Genomic DNA, 18,348 nt, shown 5'->3' with positions numbered 1-18,348 from the left:
AAGATCATTCAATGACACTGTACCTCAAGATTTGCACAGATGATCAAAATTTGGATTTTGGATCATAATTTTTGGTATTGACAAAGCTAATTCCTTCTCCTTTAAATGCACAAACTTTAAAAGTAAAAAATATGACAAGCATGCTGAATTTGGCAATGAGTGCAGGGAGCACACATGGTGTCCCTCTATTTTGCAGCACTCAAGATTGTCCCTATGTACTGTGTTGCTATAATTTTTACAGATGTTCATGTGTGAGCTGTAGCTCTTACATCAGCTACCCCAGCCACCTTTTCTTTGCAAAGCCATTAACTCGGAGCCTTTCCTGCCATGTCTCTGCACTTAGAGATAAATTGCTACCAGTCAGCTCTGGCTGTGTTACAAATCTTAACACGAAACTGTGTTTCCAATTTGTTTGCATTTTAACCTATGTGATAGCATTATAACATTCAGCAAGACAAACTACATCATATTGTAGACTACTAACAAATTAGCAGTACAAATCTTCAGATTTTTGAGCTCTCTACCATTCTCTTCCAATGATATCTAAAGTAACTAGTGATTACACAGCATAATTGTATCTACTGGTATGTCAAGCACCTCTATTTTTCATTCTATTTATTTTTCCTTCTATTTATTTTGAAGACTTCGATCTTGTTTCCTTGTTTAGCTCAGCAGAACAGCCCAAATCCAACAAAGCATTTGAAACTGTGCTTAACTTAAAATAATTACATTAATTGCTTAAATTAGTCCACAAGTGAAGGGCAAGAGTAAAACGACACGATCAGGTCTGCTCACCCGCTTGTGTGGCTCAGCCCTGAAATGTCAACCCTCTGCAGAAGGAAGCCTCTAAGAATACTCAAGATTGCCACTGACATCATGTACCTGCATGCTCGTCAGGTATCTGTCTATCTATCTATCTGCTCTAGTTTCTGTTTGAGACAGCTCCATTCCAGTGAGGAACACCTTTGTACCACTTGAGTCTCAGTGCTAAAAATCAGCAGTGATGGATGATGCAATTGTGTGCAGTTATACCTGCATGACTCAAAGACTTCTTCAGAACTTATAACAATGAGATAGTATTTTTAAGTAACGAGAAATAATAGCAATTTACAATTTCTTAAGCACTATAGACTTGGTTTTGCTGATCTCTAATATACTTGGTACTTTTTTTTGTTTTAAAATCAGTGTCATAAATCCATCATTCAAGTATTTCAGTGCACTAGATCTTCAAAATCACTCTTATCATTCTAGAGTACATATCTGCCAGAAAAAGACCTCAGGAATGTTTTATATGATAGAGTAGCACAATGAAAATATTCCTACATGCCTTTAATTAAATAACACAGTATTTACATACCATAAAGCACACAGAATAAGAGTAAAAAAATGAAGATAAAAATCCACTCAGTTGAGAACATTGCTACAATAAGGTTCTCTAATACAGATAGAAAAAAGATGCTTTATCACTATCAATTTACACACCAATTTACTGAGTTTATGAGCCATGGGGAAAAACAGAAAAAAACCACAAAAACAGTTACCTCTGTAACCATAATTTCAGCACAATTAATAACAAAAAAAATGCAGAATTCAGTGAGGCAGTGCAAAGACAGATGTCATTCACACACATTTCTCACTGCTTTGAAAAGAAACTTTGATATTACTTACCTTTGCTGAATTTTTGCTTCCTACGCATTGGTGAAGTGATTTGTTGGAGAGAGAGGAACATAAAAGCTTTAGATTGGCAACTGTTAAGATTTATCATTATTTCTAATGCATTAGGAAAATCTCAAAAAAGCAAAACTTTGAGTTCATGATTAAACTGAAGGAGAATAATAGCGACTAGTTTTGTTTTTTTTTTTTTTTTTTAAAGGCATGATTACCACCTCCTTCTCAAGTTCAGAAAAATGGGTCAAAAATGCTATCAAGTCCTAATCCTATTTCAAGCAACATAAATCTTTTCTATGAGTACATTATACAATAAGGGGGGAAACCACAGAACCTAGATTTTAATCAATGAAGAAAATCAGTCGCTAATCAAACAAAATCGAGTACAGGTTTGCACACTCAGTTGTATTTCACTTCAGTTTTCTGAGTGAGGAAGTCCTCTGGAACACACCTTTTCAGGTCTATTTGCACTCTGTTTCACTATGGCAGGCAAGGCACTGTGTATGTGTGAAAATTAATTATCAGGAAATGTCAGTATTCCAGCTATGTCAATTCCAACTCTAAACAAGATCTAGTTTCTTAACTTAATTTGTGGAACAATCTGTTCCACAGCTGGGCTTACCATAACAATACAAACTTCAAATACCTTGAAGTATTCCATTAACCAGAGGTTCTTCTGCCTGTGTCAGGCATTGGAGGTCTGCATCTCCTGCTGTTTACAAGCTTCTTGGTCCTAGGTAAGTGTTCAACTTCTTCACCATTTCAAATCATTGAAACTACAGTTATTGTTCATCTTCCATGTGACTTACATATCAAATAAGAATTTCATCTTAAAGATTTAATTACCAAAACAAAGTCAATACATATATTCAACTCACTATTTGTCACCTTTGAGATAGTAAGCTGTTCTCTGCCAAGCATTTTCTCCCAGACATATAAAATAATGGAATTAAAAAACTTCCCAGGATAAAAGAACAGACAAATGAAAAACTCTCTCAGAAATATCTGTGCTAGACTACAGAAGCAGAACGAGACTGTAAAAGAATTGAAATAGATCAGTCACAACACATGTAAGAGCTTCAACAGGGCAAAGGCTTTTGAGCAACAGAACAAAGAAGCTTCAGCTTTTCAGTGTGTTCCTTTGTCTTCCATAGAAATTGATCTGTCACCATGACTGCTTTATCTGATTTCAGATAGCAAACACTGGACTCTCTTCATTTCATGAGATTTGGCTGAAAAACTGTGAAGTCAAGATTCATAAGATTTCCTTTGAAGAAAGAAGAGTTAAAACAACGAAGACTATGTAGTATTTTCCTGAGCAGTACAATTATTTTCATGAAACACCATGAAGCAGTAGTATTGGATCATTTTTGTCCAGAACTGCACAAGGAAACTAACTGGGAAAAATGGTCAGCATGGGAAACAGGAAAATTTTGTATCTTCTCACCTCCTGTGCAATTCATTAAATCTCCACAACTAGCCAAATGTCTGCAGACAGAACTGTGCATGCACTTGTATCCTACCTTCCCAAAACAGAAAAATCTTATACATTAAACTAAGGAACAGCATTCCATGCTCAGAAAAGTATGTGTAGGGTGAAAAATCATTTGTGTGCAAGAAAACATAGCAAAAGTTTTCTCTCATTTAAGTTCCTCTTAAAACTGGCTTGAATGAGTAGTATGTGATGTGTACTTTAATTGTTCATTCTATGGACAAGCAGCAGAATTAACACAAACAAAGGTCAGAATTAGTGTCAGGACCTATTAAAAGCCTTTCTGTCTTTCAAGGTGAAACGCAAAGGAAAAGTTATCTTAAATTACCAACTACTACATGAAGAATAAAGAAATACATACCCAAACCTTCTGATTCAAACAGGCAGGTATCATCCACACCTACACCTCTGCACCAGGATAAGAAATTTGCTGTGTTGTCTCGTGCAAAAAAAGACCCTGAAGGAGCATTGGCTTTGCATGGAATTTTCCGAACTGGTAAGGTCTGAAAAACAGGAATTCTTTATTTAGCTAAATTATACATACTATCATAATACTTAAGTATTATGAAATCACTATGCAAGTTTTGCATAGATGGGTAACTCCCACCAAATTATTTCCTTGGCCATTAAAGAATTCCAAGAAAAGAAGCATGAGAAGTGAATTTAACAGCATGCAGTTCTCAACCAAAAAGCCTTTCCGAAAGTCCACACAATGAAGTTGAGAGCTGAACCAACTATAGCTACTTAGGAATATTAATAACTATAGGCTTTGTATTTAGTCTTTGGTCCAGTTCACTGAATTTAAAAAAAAAAAAAATAAATATACATATATATATATATAATAGACAGAATTTAAACTAGGAACAGAACTTTCTCACAATTAAGGGTGAATTACTTTCGGTTCTATGTTAGGAGGTAATCACAGTGTAAAGGCATGGGTCTTGAGGCCCAAAGACTACAAACAATTCAGAAAGGTCCCTGTCTCCTGTTTAACAACACCCAGAAGTCTCCAGTGCACAACACAGGACTGTAAATCTAGTAGGTACAAAGTCAAGGCCCACAGAGACAGGTTCTCACTGTACCAGAGTAGTTCCCTTTACATGATTTCAATATCAGAAAGGATGCTGCTGATACAGCACCCACATCTGTACCAAACAGAGTAATTACCACAGCAAACCTGCTGCCTGCGTTGGTACATTTACTGAGACACACAGAAAAGAAGTCCTTAGCATTTAGTTTCACTTAAGGCTTCTTTTCCTCAAATGAAAAATAGCTGTACTACATGGCCAAGTGAAGACAGAAAATGAAACATTGTTGATATGTAACTTTAAGGATCTCTAAATCATGGAGGAATTCAGACCTTATGTTGATTTGAATGCACTGTTTTTCCAATGCTGATTTATGAAATTTTTACTTCTGTCTGGAGTCAGTAGTTACTCAATGAAAAGTGAGCTAAGAGGTAGAAAATGGCACATATGGTGTCTCTGCTCATTCCTAGCTTAAAATTACTGGAAAATGGGGAGAGTGACACAGGAGTAGGCTTCCCCTTCTAACAGCTTCTAGCAGTATAATAATGTCAGTATTAAACACAGCTTAGAAAGAGTTTAAATATTATACACATTACACATATCACAGCAGCAATGTAATGGCAGAATATGCCTACGTGCACTGAGATACTCACTGCTATCTACCCAATAAGCCAAATAAACTCAAAATAGAACAACTGCAGGCATAATCACCATTGTACTTATCAGTATGCCAATGGGGACTAAACAGATTGTCTTAGATATATAAATATGTCTCAGAGATTTATGCAATTAAATCTATTCCTCAAATCACCATCTAGCTTTCATTCTCCCATGATTCTTACTCCAATTACTCAATTTACATTTCATTGTTTTGGAAAAATTAACTTATGATTCAAGCTATTTGCAAGGCAATATTATTTTTCTATAGTTTATATAAAACACCAACGAATTTTGCATGATATTTTAAACAAAAAAATCTCATTTTATGCCACAGATACCATATCACCTCCTGGACAATCCTGGAAGAAGGAGGGGAAAGCAAGAAGGAAGCAAGGAAGTAAAAACAGCTCTTCTCTAATCCAGAATAAATAAAAAAACTATACAACATGAATTCTTTCAAGGGGCTCTAGATATGGGGCAATCTTACAGATCAGACCACAATGAAGTTTTAAAACATTATTTCTGCCCCTTTCTATTCTTCTGGAGGGAAAAAAAAAAAAAGAAAAAAAAATGGAAATAAATGCTCAGCTCTTTACATATCAGTGATTTTTTTTCTTTTCTTAAAAAAAAGTTAATAAAAAGCTGTTAGCACTAGACACATTTTTTAGGCTAGCATTCTTTTCATATTACACTAATTTCTTCAAAGAAACAATGAGTATCTCTTCTGAGACAAATACTTATATTCTACAGACAGTTTCTCCCATTGCATTTCCTCTCAGTGACTTAGACCTTGGGAAGAAGAAATGCAGCATTTGTCCATCTCTTTCTCTCCCTACCCTTTCCCAGGAGATTTTAACTGGACAAATCTAATATAGTCTCTAACTATATTACTGTTAAAAGGACATCCACTTCTTTTGAAAGCAGTCACACAAGTCTCTGGCAGCCTGTTGGAAAAAGGTCAGCTAGTGCAGGCTGCAGAGGAAAGCTGTCAAAACACGACTTCCACTCCATGATTTTGCACTAAAACATTGCAGAAACCCTAAAGAAGTCCCTTCTTCAAAATTATTTCCCAGAGAAGATCCAACCCAACCATACCTCTTGCAGTGCAAAAGAGGAACAAGCAAAGTGGGAAGGGATACTGGACTGGCACAAAGCAAAATGGGAAAAGGCAGAGCGCAGCAAGAGCTGGGCTGCTCCATGAGGGAAGACAATCCAGGGCCAAAGGGCGACCCCAGCACAGGCAGTGGCAGCCCTCACGGGCAATGGTGCAGTCCCAGAGCAACCACATAAGGCAATTCTGGGAACGTAAGAGCTTTAGGCAATTGTTCTATCAGAGGAGGAAGAGCCAAGTCAGGTCTAGTGCGTCCAGGGAAGGCAAGTCAGAAACAGCAGAAGACAAGGCAGAACTCAGGGCTGCAGCAGACCTAGCCATGAAACCTGGAACAAGGAGGGGAAAGCAAGGAAGCAGGGAAGTAAAAACAGCTCTTCTCTAATCCAGAATAAATAAAATAAAAAAATCCTATACAACATGAATTCTTTCAAGGGGCTCTAGATATGGAGCAATCAGACAGCCAGGCTGGAGATGGTCTGTTCACAACACAGCTCTGACAAGAAGAGGGCTGGAGATAAAAGGGATGTTCTGGGCCATGGGCAGAGAGTGCAGGTCAGGGTCCCAGGGGAGGCTGGTCACAGTTATTAAGGTATTTTGATTCCCTCAAGTCTTGACAATTAATCTGTGTTTTTTAGTGTTTCAGCAGAATCAGAAATACTCAGTACTTTATAATTAACTCCATTTTGTCAGTAGGTGCAAAGAGGTGTCATATCATAGCACTCTATCAATCCACTTACAGAAAACATCCACTGTACATACATCATACTTGATCATATTCTCACTGAACCAAATTATCAGCAGCTCTAAATTGGTTTAACAGCAAGAAAATCAAACAGAATGAAATTCTTTTCCCATATAATCTCTGCTTGGACCAGAGATTATATGGGAAAAGAATTTCATTATTATGAAATTCTTTTCCCATATAATCCAAAGTGATACACAGATGTTGAATCAACTGAGTTAGCAGTCAACATCAGGGGACCAAATAAACCATATCTGACACTACTATACTCTTTGTAACTTTTGATTTATTACATCAAATTAAAAGTGCCAATTCTGGATGATCTACTAGGGATGAACAGCACTGTGACAGGAACAAGATGCCAAGAAGCCAGCTCCAGTATTCCTGGCACTTGCAGACTTGTGCATAAGGACTTCAGAGAGAATGGAAAGGAGATAAGGACACAGTTATTTATGTGTAAGAGCAGACCTGCAGTGTCAAATCATGTCACCTCTCAGTTCTCATCTCTGGATTTTTCCACAGTGTCCATGTTCTCAGGCTTGCCTTTGCAGAAAACTAGTGAGTCTTCTCCAAGAAAATAAAGTTCTGTTTCTAATGCCAGGAACAGCTCAGAAGAGCTAGTGACATCACACTGGGTTTGTTTGCTTCCACACAGCTCTCCAGCTCTAGACAGTTCTGTACCTTTAAACTGCTTTGTGCTGAGACAACCATAATAAATAGCCTAAATTCTTTCAAGTCCTGCTGAGGATACTGAACACTGTTCTGGAAGTCTGTAATAAACCACTTACATTACCTGAGAACTTTTGAACAATAAAAAACTCCAAAACAACAACAAAACAAAACAAAAAAAAAAACTAAACGACACAAAAAAAAAAAAGAAATTCTTGTGTGTGTGACTGGTGGCTGCCATCTGGCACTCGGTGGAGACTCGGGCTCAGCGTGGGCACAAGCCATGTGCTCTCTTGGCCCTGAGCCCAGCAGCCCCCAGCAGCGGGCCCAGAGAGCAGGAGCTGCTGCAGCACAGAGCCTCCAGCAGAACAGGAGCAGCCAGGAGCGAGGAGATGGCCAGGAGAACCTGACTGCCTCTCTTCCAAGGAGCCGCTAGGAAGGTATTGCAGCGCCTGGCAGGAATGCTGAAAACTCCTAGTGACCCTTGGGTCGCTATTGCTCCCCAGTACTAACGACACATTAATAAATCTGGTTCTAAATATTTTTGTTGACAGTCGGCTGAACATGAGCCAGCAGTGTGCCTAGGTGGCCAAGAAGGCCAATGGCTCCTGGCCAGTATCAGGAATGGTGTGGCCAGCAGGAGCAGGGCGGTCATTCTTCCCCTGTACTCGGCACTGGTGAGGCCACACCTGGAGTGCTGTGTCCAGTTCTGGCCCCTCAGTTTGGGAGGGACGTTGAAATGCTTGAGCATGTCCAAAGGAGAGCAACGAGGCTGGTGCGGGGCTTGGAGCACAATGAGGAACGACTGAGGGAGCTGGGATTGTTTAGCCTGGAGAAAAGGAGACTCAGAGATGACCTTATCACTCTCCAACTTCCTGAAGGGTGGCTGTGCTGAGTTGGGGGTCGGTCTCTTTCTCCGGGCAACAACAGACAGAACAAGAGGACACAGCCTCAAGCTGTGCCAAGGGAGATACAGGCTAGACTTAAGGAGGAAGTTTTTCACAGAAAGAGTGGTCAAATACTGGAATCATCTGCCCAGGGAGGTGGTGCAGTCACCATCCCTGGATGTGTTTAAAAAAAGACTGGATGTGGCACTTGGTGCCATGACCTAGTTGAGGTGTTAGAACATGGGTTGGACTCGATGATCTTAAAGGTCCCTTCCAACCTAGAAATTCTGTGTGATTCTCTGATTCTGTATCTTTTGATTTATGTATATTGCAGTGACTGAACGTAGAATTTCTTTCAAGAAGAGCAATTCAGAACAGATGGTTTATGTGTCAGTAATCACCTGAAATTTCATACACATAAATTACAATTCTGTGCCTTGACAACTAAGACTTTTAAACACATAGTTTAACCTAGCTTCACTATGAAGCTTAGACATTCATGGAACTTAGAACATTCCTTTACAGTATCTTTCAATAGCACATTTTTGGTAGTAAGAGCTACTTACAGCAAATAGTAAGAGTCTAGGTACAGAACATCACACTTTACTAAGCAAATTTGTGATATTCTTAATTTCATAGCGACAGAAAAGATGTTTGATTAACAGATGTCCTGAACAGCTCAGGAGTGACAAACAAGCACATGTGAAAACAAGACATTGTTGCGAACAACAGCTACATCATTTAACAACCAAAAAGACCACAAAAGCTTTGGGTCATTTTCTGGAGCAAATACTACAAAGACAAATATCCCTGACATCACATGATCTCACTAAAATACATAAGGGTTTCATCCCATTTCCCTTAGTACTAGGGTCTTGCTGAAGAGAACAGCAAAAAGCCCCACCCTCTTTTCTATTCAGTAATAGCCCTACCAGGTTTATCACACAAATTATAGGGAAATACTCATATTTTATAATCACCTACTAAATTTTCCTACCACCTCTTAAACAGAAGTCTACTTTTTTTAATATTTCCAAAACTGTCACTGTACTGCTCAAACTCTAACACATGAAAGCTTTTATTCAAGAAAGGTTTCATGCAGAAGTATTTTTTACTGAGTTGTATAAATGGCCTGACTATTTCAAAAGTGCTTTCTAACAGATCATTCTGAAATAATTAGGTTTCCACATGGCAAAACTGACTTTTGTTGACATAGTATAGTATGACCACAGTTGCTTTGAAGCAGCAGTGGCCGCAATTACTCCTATCAAGTATCAGGAAAACAATTCCCCAGTCACACTCCTTTTACCATCTTGTCTTGTTGACGTGCATGCATGTGGTTTAATACAGGATGTGAAAGTGCGAGTGAAACATATGATGCAATCCTGGAAAAATGCTGTCAGGTTCACTTCTAAATCCAAAAGGGACTCTCTTACATCGATGCTCTGAAATCACATGGAAAAATGTATTTTTGGTACTGCTTTTGCAAAACGAGTTCATGAACACATGTTAAAATGCCCATTTATTTATGGCAGACTTAGACTTGACCTGTATTTTGAAGATTGTTCATCATATTTCCCTTTCTGAAAAGATGATTTCAGGACATTTTGAACTATCATTTATGCTTGAATAAAAAGAAAAAGATGAGCAATTTGTTTGCTATGAAAGAGGGCTACAGTTACTAGGTACTCAAAGGGAAAATTTGCTTTTATCTCCTGATGACCTACGTTAACCAAAATGGGGGGTGGGAGTGGGAAATTATGCCATGAAGTACCTAACTGCTGTGGTGTCTTGCTAGGCCATTTAGTGTTATGTGAGCATAAATTCCTACTGAAATGTGATTATATCAGCTAGGTAGAACATGTATCTATTTCAAAACTTTCTGCCATTTGCCTTTTAACTTAGCTCTGTGGCCAGTACCAATCCCTTTCCTCCTTCAGTTCTTTCCTCATTTCCTCAAGTGTTCTTAAACAACTGGACCAACGGTCAAAGGAATGTGCTAAATGTACATGTAAAACAGAATATGGAAATACATACATAGAATTTAAATTAAGCATTTCCCACTTAAAAAAAAAAAAAAAATAACTAAGAAAAGAAATACAAACCCCTCAGCCCTCCTAAAGAAAGCTGCAAAATAGAAGTTAAACCCCAGGGCAAATTTAGAATATGAAAACTCAGCAAGAAAGTTCTGAAGGCTTAGGAGACACAAAAAAAAGCCAAACTTTTTCACAGACACAGAACTAAGAACAACTTCTAGACTGATGAAAAATAATATTGAACACGCAACAAAGCAAGCACCCCTAAGCAATCCACTTAACAAGCAGCAAAACATTTCCCTTCAGTGAAACAGTTTTTATATTGTCATATCATGTCATTTTAATGAAACAGGAGATTGGATTTCAAGTTTACAGATCATGTGTTGATCAGATTTTTATCCTATATAATAACCGAAGAGATCATCAAAAGCCAAAAATCACTCATTATCAACTTTCCAGATTTTAAGAAAGCATTTGTGAATAATTTGGAATCCCCAACACATTTACAATATGTCAATAAAAATAATTAACATCATCAAGGCTTTACAGAAATATACAGACTTCAACATTCAAATAACTGCAAGACTAAATTAATGCTTTAACCATGTAATTAAGTGTCAAAGTAGAACACATTCTTCCATGTGGCATTAGTGTTAGCTTCTTAAGAGTAATAATATATGGAAAATAAACTTAACTTTTAAAATTACATTGTTAAATTAAGCATTTTTTCATGTCCTTTTTCTTCTAAGTTCTCTGTCCAAGACACAGCTTACTCATTACATGGCAAAAGATTGGTTATTCAGAAAAGATAGTGTTAATAGCAATGAACAATGATAGTAATGAACAATGCAGCTTTTACTTCTAGCAGCCTGCCAGAAAGCCAAGGAATACAAGACACTATTCAATCCACTGTGATATCCAGAAGTAAATAATGTCAGAAAGCAGCAAGGCAGCAGCTTCATTCACCAGCTGTATCACATTTCATTATTTGACTAATAAGCAATTTAAATGTAGTCTAAGGGTATGTGCATTTCAACACATGGAGGCAAAATCCCAACATCAGAGCTGGAAGGCCACCTCTCAGGGGCTGCTGACCCAGGGTAACACACAGGGACCAAAACCAGGAGTCCTGCACTGCAGAGCACAGCTCTTGGAGGATCACAGCAGAGAGCCCACCTCAGCAGATGTCAGACACTTTCCTCCCACTGCACTGTGTAACTGAGGGTGGGATTAGGTCACTACAGTCCAAAGACTTGGGGAGGTCGATCAATTGTCTTTCAAAACTTCTAGACATCTACGTCTGTAACATATCCATGCCTACTGACAAGTTCACTTTTATCAACAGTCTTTCAAAATCTTGCAGACTCCAGGCATGTGTGCACCAAAAATTAAAAGCCATTACTGCAACTCTCTGAAAATGCTAGCAGGCCAAATGCAAAAATCAGTGGTGGTTTGGTTTTTTTGTAATGCTATGACAGCATTAAATAGAGCCACTAAAATAAGATGCGTTCAAGAGAAAGACTTCATTTTTTTTTTTAAGTGTATTAAGATTTTATAAACAGAGACCATAAGAAAAAGACACTAGGGTAAGCCATGGCAAAGACCTCCCTACAGTATCCATGAAAACAGGGATTCAGTCGTTCATTCACATTCAATAAGTGATCTGTGTTTTTTCTTCAGATCTCTGGGTTTCACAATTAATATTTAGATGGGGATTTTTTAAATTGGCATTTCATAATGGGCTTCTTCAATAACACTTAAGTATAACAGAATGAGGCAATTCTCACAGTTGCTCCTTCAGAGGGCAATTACACCTTATCCTTGGTAGATGATCCTGAGCTTTTCCCCATCACAACCTCAGAACTCAGAGTTGAATTAGCAAAGAATTAGTTGAAGAAGACAAAAGAATCCTAGTTCTTGAATTTCCCTCATTTTTATTCCAATTAAATGAGAAAAAAATTGGAGGGTTGCAATTAACAAGAGAATTGTATTTGTTTGTGGTGTTGTCACACAGCACGACTTGTGAATGAACATGCCAATAAGCACCAATTATTCCATGAGGTGTGAAAGTATTTCCAGGAGATATAAATGGTGAAATCTGGGTGGATTGTCATGGAATATATTTTTTAAAGCAACTTATGTATTATCAAATTCTGTTTTATCAAACATGACATTCCTAAAGGGGACATGATTCTCTCAAAAGAAAGCATAAAAACTACTAAATTTTGGCAAAAGCAACTAATTTTAGTAATAGCAATTTCAAAATCACTTTACCCCTTAATTATTCCAGAAGAACACAAGCTAAGGAAAATGCTTCAAAAAAATTCTAACGACATGGTTGTTCATCAAAACACATTACAGGTTCTAAAATTTCTTATCGAAAAACATTTCCATAATTTCACTGACAGTGTGGTCAAATAACATATTACTGTGATCTGTGGAATTATAGTGAATAGCCTTTCACTGTCAGTCTAAATAACAAATGTAAGTAGCCATTGAAAATCCTTGATAATGGTGGATATTCAGCTGTATTACCATTATGCCTCCTCTTCCACCTGGTTTTCTCCCAATGAGCAATCTCACTTTTTGTGACCTTCTGAAGTGCAAGACAAGGTGAGGGTTTTCCAGCCCTTTTCTGTAAGATTAGTTCCAAATGGTGCATTTCCTCCCATGAGACAAGTGTCAAGGAAGACTGAAATACTTAGACGGTCTAAAGAAATACAGAATTTTTTGAGATGCTTTATCTGTTTGCTTTCTGAATTTTCAGATGTTTAACAAAGATGAATTTTTTATGCAAATGCTGAAAACATTCAGAAAGAATTTAGCATGTACCTTACTGCAGGTACATTGACACTCCAAAGCCCTGGATGTTAATTGCTGAGAAAAAACTGCATCTTCGTTTTTATGACAAAGAATCTGAATTTTTGTAAGTTTTTCATTTAAAAAACACAAGGAAACTGCTAGAGCCCAGGGAATTCTAAACAGGTGCAGAACTTAACAAACTTCATGATTTGAAAAACATGGTGGAGTGTTTATCCAAACAACAAAATTTCTAAATCAGCCTCAAGTTAAGAGCAAAGCTTTACTGCACACTTGAAGCATTTGGAGCTGATTTACATAAACAAACACAATTTTGAATATTTATTTAAATAAACAAATTAAACAATTATAGTAGCTACAAATTGATGTCTATGCCTCAAAGGGACTTTGTTTTCTTCTTCTGCATTGCAGTCATTACTTATGCTCACCATTCCCATTGCTTCAGAAATTTTGGCTTATCTCAGTTCAGGAGTCACTATTGGTAACTGCATCAAATTCTATAGTTCTTCCTTATTCATTACTCACAGAGAACTGCTACCACAAACTTAGGTCTAAGAACTGCACAGTAAACTGAGGACAGTTGGTCTAAATTCCGTTGTTTTTTCAAGTTATAAGGTAATTTCCATGCAAGTCTGTTACATTTCTGTTCCAGACTATTCCTAGTAGTCTAAATAAAAAGCCAAAGAGAAAGATCTGTCTACAAAGATGTCTACAGTTTGCTTGAAATACTTAACAAAATAAGTAATAGGACCATTAAAATGCATTTCATATAAGAGGCAAAATCCAGCAAATCTAAAAATGACTGTTTATAAATGTCTCTCAGAAAATATGCCATCCTTATCTTTAATACATGTATTGAAGTAATGGCAAAAATGTTATGAAAACATCCAGGTTTAATATATATTTTATGAAGTGTTTAAGTATTAGCATTCTATACAAAGTCAGTGTTAATTAAAAATCTCTGAAAAAACCTCTGTGTTCTCTTGTTAAATTATATTATTAGAAATCAAAATGTGGTCCTCATGACCTGATTTGCAGTTCGAGTCATTATATTTTCCAAAGATGGAGCTACCATGTAGTTAAATACTTCAATCTGCCCTGCTTTTTCCCTGACAATTAGCTTGTGATGCAAATTCCTGTTATTTCTGCAATGTTAAACAGGAGCAGGGAGAGGGGTATGCAGGAGAACCACTGAAAAGAGCAGGGCCAGTTCACATACCCTGTTCTTCAGCCAAACAAGGGAACAAACCATGCCTTCCCAAGGACAAGAACCAAAGAGAGGAACAATCCAGAGACATGGGATGTCTTGGTGCTGCCTCAAGGATTGGATAGCTCTGCTTCTAACACAGTGCATGGCTTGAAGTGCATTTAAAGCCTTTCTAATTTGTTCTTCAATGTATTCACCTGGAACATGCCAAGCAGACAAATATCCTGGAATTGTTCAGAAATCTGCTTTCCTAGTCTGATGGGCAACACCATCTATCGTACCCTGCAATCCTCCTGCAAGCATAAACTTCAGTTGTAGGAGTATTTGCTGAGGCACAGAAGGTTTGTGCATGTGACCTACTGCAGACAAATCCTGCAATATCTGCAAGAAACCTGGTAGCAACCCAGCTGAATGAGCAAGCTATTGCCACATCTGAGAAATATACAAAGAGTTCTCTAACAAGCAGCTTTACAGTCTTGTGGAAATTATTCCTTCTAGATGGATCAGCACTGTGAATCATTTTGCAAGATCATTCTTTCCCTCTCACATCCACATCAGTCTGCCGCTAGAAAGATTAATACACAAAAAGACAATGCTGTAGTTTTTTAATCCTCCCAACTGAGAGTCATATCTATCATGCATATGATTAGAAATTGGCTCCATGAGCTTTTATTGCAAAATAAGTCCAGAAAGTACAAGTGTGCAGAAAAGCAAATTGCTGCTCCAGACCATAAAGGATCTGTTCATACCCTCACAATTGATGCAGCCCTATTCATGAAATTCTCAATTGAGTCAGAAATCTGACTCAATTCAAGAGTCAGATTTCTGACTTACAGAGGGGACCTGAACCTGACATCACTGACGCAGCTGATGTCTCTTTACACTGGGCAGACAGGCTCAAGGCACCAAACTTACAGAATACCATCCATTCATCCTATCTATAGACACAGATAATCCTGAGAAACTGAAGCCTACAGTATAAATAAAACTACCATGTTGATTAGATCAGACTTTCAGCTTGGCCATCTGGGGTCTAAGAGCAAGATCCAGATTCCAGATCTAATTCTGAATAATTGGTACAGATTCTTTTAATTATAATTCTTAAAATGCATAACATGACTCTCAAATATAATTCACCTTCAACCTCCTTCATGAAAACATTGTTTAAAGTGGAGTGTTTGTAAATACATCAGCAGCTTCAAGGCTGGTGGGCATACTACTGTGCCCTGCTAACAAAAATGGTAACAACAATCAACACGGTTTATTTATGTTTATTTTTAAATCTTTATTACTGGTCTTACTAAACTAAGCCAAACCAAATAAAATGTCGGCTTTGTGCATACTGCACAGGTCTTGATGCTCTGGATTTATTTGTACAGCTGTGAAATTCTCAAATTAACTATCTGTCAGGAAAAGTAAAATACTGACAGGAGACCGTGGAGACGAAATGCAAGTCAATGGGAGAAAATTACAAAATGGCATAGTGCAACATTAATTACTCTCATGGAATAGCTGCTGCTATAATAATAAGTCTGTAGTTTCAAGACAGTACTCCATTAACACCAGTACAGGTAGTTTCAACAACTTACTACTATACAAATCTTGAGCATTTATTAAGATTGTTGCTAGTCATCTCCTTGTATTTTATAAATGTACATTATAAGATTTATGACTCTAAAAATCTCCAGAAAGAGGAAAAAAATGACTTAGAAAATACCTTATATAGTTACACTGCGCTCTCTGTTTAAAAAAATCCATTTTAATCTAAGACTCAAAAATTTTGTCTGTTTGTAGCAAAGGATCAGATACAACATCAATGCTTTCAGAATTATCAGGTTTTGAAGCATGGTTTAGCTGCTTAACAATGAAGAACATTGTCTTCTGGGATTTGCAAAAGAATCCTGGGACCTAACATCTTCTGAAGTGAAGAATTTTTAAATGCTTCCTCTTTAGGAACTGAAATGCTTTTAGTATCTTCTTACTGAATATTAACCAATCAAACAGCAAAGTAGCTAGAGTCATGGAAGGCACAGAGTATTATGATATCCAAAGGTGCTTATTATGGCATTAAGCTCACAATAGCAACATGCAGAGGCTGCCTAAACAGCACCAGAGGCTGCCAAACTCCTGTACTCTAGGTTCAACATCACTCCCCTGAAAAACAAATATCAAAGGGGAGTGTGGCCCAGGTGGTATTTTTAGATGCAGGGATTCAGTCCTAAAAAGGCTCTCCACAGAAACAAAAAATCCAAATATAATTTTCATTTCTTTGAAGTTTGACTCCTGTGATTGATTTCCCTTTGTCCACTGGCACAACCAGCAGGGTATTCATCCCCAAGAAACAATAACAGAACCTATGAGTGACCCTTCAACTTTCTCCAGTTCTAACACTTTTCAGCTATAGAGACTTCCTCTTTTGGGTGGGGTTTCTGTGTATGCAGCCTTCCAAAAGATCTCTCTTCCAATACCTTATTCAGTATTTACTTTTAAATTTATTCTATTTAAAAACTCCCTGACAAGAATTTTCCAACTTGTATGTAAGCAAGGTCCCCCCTTTTCTTTGTTTGGCTTCCACCAGCTTCACTCCATGTCCCATAGTTTTTGTATAGAAACTGACCATTTACCACACCATTCCCGATTTTGCAAGTTCCATCACATGCCCCCCTTTCTACACTCAAGCATCCTAACCTATCCAGTCACTCATAAAAAGCAATTCCATTATTTCCTTCATGCATAAATAGTTATGCCTTTTTTGCCTGCCTCTGACTCTTAAGGAAAGAAGACTAGTTCTTCATCACAATCCATTTAATCTCCTCTTCAGTCTCTTAAAGCTCTATCCACGAAGTCACATTACCAGTAGTTTCCTATGTATTTTGAAAATGTCCCCAGTATCCACAAGTGTTTCCACATGACAAAAGAAGGAAGTGTTGATATCAGCATGACAATCTTCCTTCCAGATTTGGAAAACACAATATTTTGGGAACTTCTTTGACGTCTGTTTTCCCCATTTACTCCACACTCAAAATAGCTGATGCTGGCCTAGGGGATTCCTAAAATCTGAAGGAAGGTCAATGCTCACTAATAAGAAAGGGAATGATACAGTTCAGTTAACAAACAAACCGCAAAACTGACATTGACTTGGAACTTATTGCACAAGCTGTTAAATCAGAAGCAACAGGATTTAACCTCTGCTATTTTGTAGAGTATTGCAATATGAATTTAGGGAATTATGGCAAAAAACTGATGAGTCAGTGCATGTAATATTAGCTTTTAATGTTTTCTTAAATCTGTTGCTAGTGTTGCTAAACTAGCAGCCCCAAAGAGCTTCACAATGAATTCATGATCAGTACTACATATCAATCAGAGCAGGACATATCATCTTTCTTTAAGACAAAACTAACCCCAAAATATTATATGAAGCTTTTCCATAGAAAGAAGTTCACACAGAAGGCAAAACTTTGCTTATGAAAACAGACCAGATCTACAAGCCTGTGGAAGGCCTCAGTTAAGATGACACACACTCCATCCATTAACCACATCCTTATCATGAATTCCTCACTCAGATGCAAGCTGGTGCAGCAAGCACACTGATCCTTCTGGCTCATTGATATCAGCTGTCTCTATCTAGAAAAATTCAAAGTTGCATATAGGGATAGCAAAGTCTGTTATCTATTTTGACAGAGGCTCAAAACTCAATAGAAATCAGTGGCTTCTCCCAGCTGCCAGTGAAGCCATCAGGGTACCTCAGTGAAAGAACATGTTCCTGTTATCCTGTGCAGAGCAAGGGTCAAATGGCTTCAAAATTCCACATATATTATTAATGAAAGGCATAAAAATTATTCAGGGGAGGATCGTGGAATTCTTTCTGCGCTAAATTTCATACAGTATTATCTCTTCATAAATGTTCTTGGTACCACAAAGTCAGATTGCCCAAGAGTGCTATACAGGGAATTAAAATCTGAAAGGATGAGCAGCTCCCTAATAGCATACAATGATACAAATCTGTTATTCTGCCACTTCTTTGAATT

At 37.5% G+C, this 18,348-nt stretch overlaps 1 protein-coding gene across 3 annotated transcripts in view; it reads right to left on the bottom strand.

The window, feature by feature from the left end:
* Positions 1-18,348, bottom strand: part of GAS2 (growth arrest specific 2) — an 87,074-nt gene that overhangs the window by 49,390 nt on the left and 19,336 nt on the right. For all 3 annotated transcript variants that reach the window (XM_041400285.1, XM_041400287.1, XM_041400286.1), the window contains exon 4: positions 3,522-3,663. In XM_041400285.1, the coding sequence (XP_041256219.1) occupies positions 3,522-3,663 (142 nt within the window). The remainder of the gene's footprint in view (positions 1-3,521; positions 3,664-18,348) is intronic.

The sequence above is a fragment of the Onychostruthus taczanowskii genome, unplaced genomic scaffold, assembly GCF_017590055.1.
Source record: "Onychostruthus taczanowskii isolate IOZ18803 unplaced genomic scaffold, ASM1759005v1 scaffold177, whole genome shotgun sequence".
Classification (NCBI taxonomy): domain Eukaryota; kingdom Metazoa; phylum Chordata; class Aves; order Passeriformes; family Passeridae; genus Onychostruthus; species Onychostruthus taczanowskii.
Note: the sequence above shows the minus strand (reverse complement) of the source record. Positions and strands in the feature narration are given on the sequence as shown.